The sequence below is a fragment of the Phalaenopsis equestris genome, unplaced genomic scaffold (genome assembly GCF_001263595.1).
Source record: "Phalaenopsis equestris unplaced genomic scaffold, ASM126359v1 Scaffold000544, whole genome shotgun sequence".
NCBI lineage: Eukaryota > Viridiplantae > Streptophyta > Magnoliopsida > Asparagales > Orchidaceae > Phalaenopsis > Phalaenopsis equestris.
Window position 1 is genome coordinate 48,190 of NW_018164984.1, and position 7,483 is coordinate 55,672.

A 7,483-nucleotide genomic window follows, 5' to 3' on the forward strand; every position below is an offset into this window, starting at 1 on the left:
GAAAACCTAAACTTTGAATTCTTGAAGACTAGAACCATTGATCATTATCGAGAGTTTTCTCAAGTGACTCCCGTCATTTGGGATGTAATTAACTATAGGGGCTTGCCTCTATAGGGAACTTGGAACCCAGGTAAAATAAACCCTATTTAATCTTTGTATTAAATAGGGGAATTTGTCGGTCATATATAAAAGGTTCGCAGACTAAATGGATGTCACAAATCTCTTAGTGTGCAGGATTGGGTCTATCGCCGAGGTCTATACTTATCTTTCGGGAAAGTGTAGTATTCGCAGTATCAGGCACGATTATGCAAACTATTGGACGAATGAGATCCACTTGGTCTCATTTTTTTTTAAAAATTAAAACATACTACTTTTAAAACTCAAACTATATATTTATTATATTAAATTAAATTTCCAAAATTATTTTCATATTTCATATTTTCAAATAAATCTATTAATCGAAAAAGTTGACCGACACCTACCAACTTGATGATACACCTAGGTATCAGGTTCTCCTCCTATCTCGCTGAAAATGAAAGATTTTGAAATTGGTTATTAAATTCAGGTTATTTTGATCACACGACTGCAGACATTCATGCTTTCACCAACTCCAAATTTGTTAGGCTTGACAATGGATCTCAGTCCAGGATTGTTGGGAAAGGAGAAGTGAAAGTCTTCAAAGATATTCAACAATCTTTTGTTTTATAAGTTCCCCAATTAGATTGCGATTTAATGTCAATCGACAATTTCACTCATGACTTGAACTCTGTTACTGAATTTCATTCTAACAGTTATGAATTTTAGGTGATGGATTTGAGGAATGTGATTGATAGTGTTGAATGGCATCAAGATTTATACCTACTCAAAAAAACTTATTATCTCAACCACAAGTGTCTTCTACACCATCTTCTTTCCATATTCTTGAGTTTGTTGTCTGATTCTGTTGAAAACAAGTTCTATAATGGCATCATTTTCTGGGTCATCCGATTTTTTATTATATTGCAAAATTGTACTCTCATCTCTTTATTAATATAAAAACAGAAGTTTATCATCGTGAATCCTGACAATTGGCAAAACATAATCGTCATGTCTATCATCTGTCTCAATATAAACCCTCACATCATTTCTCTATCATCCACAGTTACATTTAGAAATTATCAAAATTGAAATCATTGATGGAGCAAGATGATTTGTCTCATTTATTGATGGATACACGATAATCAATTGGATATTCCTCATGAAGAAAAATCTAAAATTGCACAAATCTTGCAGTCCTTCCATAATATGATTCCACTTAGTTTCAATGCAAAATTCAAATCCATAAAATTGAAAATGCAAAGAAATACATCAACTCTATCCTTAGACCCTACCTAGCAAAGAATGATATTCATGTGAGTTCATGTGTTCAAACTCCACAATAAAATAGGACACCTGAGAAGAACAAGTTGAGGTATCCAAGTCTATAATGCCTCTATCATGTTTATCTCTTGTCTCAGTACAAACCCTCACAATGTCCCAAAAATTTTCTGAGGAGATGTCGTCCTCACCATCACCTACCTCATTAATAGAATGACAAGCAGTCACTGGATTCAAAACCTCTCTCGACATTGTGACTGGAAAAATGCCCTCATGTCAAAGCCTTCTCATTCAATCTTCCTCTAAAAATATTAGCTTATATCTTTTGTTCACATTCGCCAACTACACCGCACAAAGTTTGACCTAAAAATCCATCAGATGAATCTTCATTGGATGTGCTTCTAACAAAAAGGGATATAAGTCATATTCTCCCAACATCAAAAATATTATAAATCCATAGATGTTGGAGTTGCTTATCTTGAAAGCCAACCCTACTACCTCAAATTTGATATTAAGTGGAGAATCTAGATGAATATCAGACATGGGACACAACTCAGGACACTCACGCCAATTGAGAGTCGTTACAACCTATTCTACTTCCTTAAACTACTTGGGATACTCACATTGATCGTATTTCCTTCCTTCTAACATATTCTCCTTCCTTCTAACCATTTTGTCTCCCAAATTCCACGGGATGAGAACATCCAACTTAAGATTGACGACAATGAATTTCATGTGTATACTAGGAGAAAAAAAATTCACTGAGCAGGATAAAGACAATAAGCAACCACAAGACTGTTCACAACCAAATCTGAATTCACACATCTATAAAGTTCCAAGAAAAGTGAAATCTAATGGAGAAGACGGGAATTGCACAAATTATCCCATTCAGGATTATATTGCCTATGAGAAGTTATTATCAACTTATAAAGCTTTTGTATCTAATCTGGATAGTGCACAAATACCCAAGTTTATTTATGAAGCACTTTAATACCCAAAATGAAAAAAAATGTATATAGTTGAAAATGACATCCAAGCACTTGATCTAAATGGCACATGAATTTTTACAAAGCTTCCTCCAAATAAAAGGCTCATTGAGTGCAAATGATTCTTCAATACTAAGTATAAAGCAGGTGAGAGGATTGAGAGATTCAAGACTAGGTTGGTGGCCAAAGGTTTCACTCATTCTTATGAGATAGAATATTAAGGGACATTTGATCCCATGGCCAAGTTAAACACTGGAATAGTTCTTTCCTTGGAAGTGAACAAAGAATGAGAACTACATCAACTTGATATCAAGACTGTGCTTCTGAATGGAGAGTTTGAGGAAGAAGTGTATATAGAAATCCCACCATACTAAAAAATCAATCAAATAAAAATCAGATTTGTAAACTAAGAAAGTCACTATGACCTTAAACAATTTCAAAGGCTTAATTTGACAAGTTTATCAAAATTATGAAATCTAAATGATAAATCCAATGCAAAGTGGATCATACATTGTTGATAAAACATACATGATGAGGTAAGATATCTATATTCATTGTTTATATAGATGATACGATCCTCATAAGTGATGATGAAAAGGAGATTGGAAAGAAAAATGAAGTTTTTGCCACTTAATTTGAAATTAAGGATCTAGGAGCGTTGAGACACTTTCTGGGAATGGAAGTGATCAAGTCCAAGATGAGTATTGTGACATTCCAAAAAAATTACATCTTAGACCTACCAAAAGAGACAGGAATGATGAGATGCAAATCCATTGAGACTCTTATGAATATAATAAAAAATAACATTCAGAAGAACAAAAGACGCCAGTGAAAAAAAAGTAGATAGCAACGATTGGTGGGTAAGCTTATCTATCTATCACACAACATCTGATATCACTTACTCTGTCAACATCGAGAGCCAACATATGAATAGCTCAAATGAAGAAAAGTATTGAGATTTCTTAAGAAATTGAGTTGTTATTTAAGAAATCGGATAGCAAGGAGGAGGAGATTTACGTCGATGTTACTTAGGCAAGAGCATGTGTTAGGAAGAATCCCGTTACCTGGAGGAGCAAGGAGCAAGCGGTGGTTTCTAGAAGTTGTGCAGAATCTGAGTATCAGACACTTGTTTTTGGGAATTTGTGAAGGAATGTGGATCCAAATATTATAAAATGAGTTGGGATACTCCATAATCAATCCCATAAAGATGTTCTGTGATAGTCAAGTCGTTATTAGCATTGCAAAGAATAATGTACATCATAACAGGAACAAATACATTGAGATTGATTGATACAGTGAAGAAAGGTAGAGAAAAAGTCAATGGAGGCCTTATTCACCTAATCAAAATTCTGACTCATCTTCAAGTTGTTGGTGTTTATACTAAATCTCTACCTCGAGGCAGATTCACTGATTTAAATATCAAATTGGGCATTTACAACATCTATGACATAGCTTGAGGGGGAGTGTGGACTTCTTAGTTTCCTATTTTAGTGTTATTCTCATTTATTCTTTTTTTATCGTCACATTTTTTTCCTTCTTTAGTTAATTTATCTTTGTAAGTTGTTATGGTTGTAATTAAGTGTGTCTTAGTCGTTCCTTATTATAAAAGGAGAAGAGTTGTGAATTTATTATTGAGAAATAAGATAATATGATTTTCTCCACATTTCTTCGCTATAGACAAAACTAACAAGACCGCACTCCATTCCAAAGTCCATTAAATCACCAAAAATTGGAAAGCCACTTAAAGTTGCTATATTTCTTGATCTTGTAGCTAAAAATTATAGTCACCTCTAGTCTCATATTGCATTGTTCTGTGAACCGGAAGTCCCTATTAAAATTGCGAAACAATTGTTGTTGCGATTTTTTAAAGAAGGAACAATCAAGAGAGAGAGAGAGAGAGAGAGAGAGAGAGAGGTTACTGTCCACGACAAGAAAGAGGCAAAATCAAAAAGAGATAGACATCTAAACAGTTATAATGTGAAAAAAATGCTTGAGAAACCATAAAATGATTGATTAATAGAACATGTGGAACCTCCAAAAAAAATCTTAAAACCTTTTCTAACCGTTCTAGTCCCTCATTATATGCATATGCCATAGCATGAAAAGGTTGTCCAAACATAAAAAAAATTTGATAGAAATCAAGAATTTCATGTTGGGAACATGAATATAGGGGATTGTGCATAGCGGCTGAACAAGAACTTAATAAAATTGGTGGTGAAAATAAACATTAAAGGGTGGCGAGTATTTAAGTTCAGAATTTTCATCTCCTTAAAAAAATTATTAAAACTATTATAAATATTATTATTAAACTAAAAATAAAGTTAACATTAAATTATTATGTAATTAAATTAGTGAGTAAAATTTTTAGTGTATTATATGATATTAAAGAGTTTTGTAAAATTTTAGGAGTAACAAACGCCTCCCCTCAGCCTACCTCTGGTTCCGCCACTGACTATGTGCATGCTCTGCTACATATAAAAGATAGAGAGTAATGAGTGCATCTAATTATTTGCTTGTGTTTACATAGAAATGAATTACTAACCTTGTGAGTAGAAAAAAAAGTAACTTCTTGCACAAGCTTAGCCAACTTATTCTTAAGATGTGCAATATTGATAATATTTGTCTAATATTTAAAGGTTTTATCATCAAAAACTCGAAGGAATGACATCATTTATGCAAAAAATAACAGCTCATATGCGTGTACATATATAAGAAAATGTTCCATCATTAAAAACTTAAAAGGAAAGAATGATAGCTCATACGTATGCGTTTGTATACATAGATAAATGTTTTATCATAAAAAACTATAAGGAAGAATAATCCATGTGAAGGAAAGTAGCTAATTCGTGAGTATATGTGTGCATGGATGGATTTTTTCTCCTCCTAAGAGAATAATCACTTTCATTCACCGATTTAATTTTTAATATTATGACCTTCAAATGCAAGAAGAAAATCGCCCATTCTCTTTATTTTACTATCATTAAATTACTCGTGTACACAATTTCAAGCCATTTTTAAGATCATTTAACCATCAATTGGATTCATCAAAAGTTTAAAAATAGATGGATCTGATAATAGAAGAAGAATATTGCGGTTTCAAAGTGAGAGACCTACAGAAGGTATGGAATTAAGTGTACAATACTAAGGTTTTTTTCATCATATTTAGAGTGTGTGCTAGTTTTGATTGATGAAATACAAGGACAAAACAAGATTCCTAAAAGAGATTCTATATATTGTCCAATCACCCTTATTATGTTCCATGTTTCATGAATGATTAGATTATTATCATAAAAGTCTCGCTTTATACATGTGTATGTTAAGAAAGAGATGTTGAAATTCTTTTATAATGATATAAACACTTTTCCTTATACATATCATTCATACATCTTTGAGCTACGTTAAATTTGGATAAAAGGTGAAATATATGCGCGAACAAATCACAAGTGGGAAATCCTAGAACATTCGAAGGGCTTAATATGATGAATAATAAAACTGGAACAAAAGGGCCATTATCTAGTTCACATTCTTGTACACAAACAGTTCCCGTGCCAACTGCTGCCTTACACTCCTACTGCTCCTTCCCAAGTAAAGCATTGTACCTAAAGTTGTGGGCCTAGCACTGAAACTGATTTTCTAATGAAATCTTCTTATCATTTGTTTCTCCACAAAATAAACAATGAAGTACATTTCATTACTATACATTCTTAAGGCTCATTTGGGGCTGCTTTCTCGTAGCTTTTCTCTCAGCAGCTATCACTTTCTTTCTATTTTTCAATTTTTTGTAGTGATAAGTAGCTTTTTACAAAATAAAAAGCTGGTGAGTGATAGCCATAAGAAAATTGTGATCCAAATTTTTCAAAAAAAAATCTAAATTTAAAGATCCATAGCAGCCGATAGCAACTTTAAGAAATATACTTTTTCCCCATAAATGCTTTGTAACTACTTTTAAACCTGCAGATGACCAAAAACAACCCTTAATTGTGTAGTTTTTTTAATTATTTGTTTGACTAAACAGCCAAAATAGTTGTGGGTGCAACACTCAAAATAATTTCCCAAATGAAGCAAATAAATTTTGAATTGATTTCACATGTTTGATAGATGATTGAGCATTGCAACAACGAACTTCATGCCAAAATCTCAGGTGAAAGAGTTACCGCATCCTCAAATCAGCAGAAATTCATCCCTGAAAGTTCCCTAAAATTGTAACATAAACTAGAGAGTAACATCAACTTTAGTCAATATCTAGCCAAATCCAGAACCAATCTCAGCAATACACTGAAATTTCAGACGAAATCATAAAACCAAACTTCAAACACTATCCTTGCGAAATCAAAACTCCAATAGAATATAATCTCAGAGAAACAGAAACGTCATTAGTCAAGAACAGCTCTCATGCGTGAATCCAAATAATGAATAACTTTCCGGGACTTTCATCGCCTTAACTTAAAACGAAAGAGAAAATAAACCCATAAATCAAGCCACGAAGTCCCATGTGCTCTTATTCCGTCAAGTATTACCTGGGCAAGGCCCATAAGGAATCTGAATGCGTGACAGTAGAAACCTACTTAAAAAATGATAGAACCCAATAAAAAAAGAGAGAGAGAGAGAGAGAGAGAGAGAGAGAGATCATACAATCCCGGAAAACGATGTTGTCGCCTCTTTGAGAGAGGACGAAGAACTGCGAGATCATGACTGAGATCAGAGAGTGATCTGAGAATCCAAGACCCAGTGGCCTTCTCTCGTCGGATGCCTCTCGCAGATCTGATATCCCTCTAAATCAAGTGAATCGCAGCTGCAAATCAGGCGGTGGGTCGAATGGTGCCATTCCCGACCCTGTTGCGGTTCTTCCCTGAATCAAATTAGGGAGGGACCCAGGGTAAAGAAATTTACATACATACCACTCCATTTTAATATAATTACATTGAAACCATTAAAATGCGCTTCATAAAATTATGAATGAAAATATACATTTTATTTTCAAAAGAGATAATAAAATTGAAATTTTTTAAGTGGGGCTAATTAGTTAAGTGGTGTGTGATATAATAGCAAATGTGCATGATATTTTTATACTATTTTTTATAATTTTTATGTTATTTTGTATACATTTTTTATAATATATGTAGTGGTATATGGAGAATACA

At 33.2% G+C, this 7,483-nt stretch overlaps 1 protein-coding gene across 1 annotated transcript in view; it reads right to left on the minus strand.

Moving 5' to 3' along the window:
* Positions 1 to 7,195, minus strand: part of LOC110029052 (AP-4 complex subunit mu-like) — a 49,282-nt gene extending 42,087 nt beyond the window's left edge. The window contains exon 1 of the mRNA XM_020731163.1: positions 6,975 to 7,195. Within this exon, the coding sequence (XP_020586822.1) occupies positions 6,975 to 7,032 (58 nt within the window). The 5' untranslated portion in view covers positions 7,033 to 7,195. The remainder of the gene's footprint in view (positions 1 to 6,974) is intronic.
* Between the last annotated feature and the right edge of the window lie 288 nt (positions 7,196 to 7,483).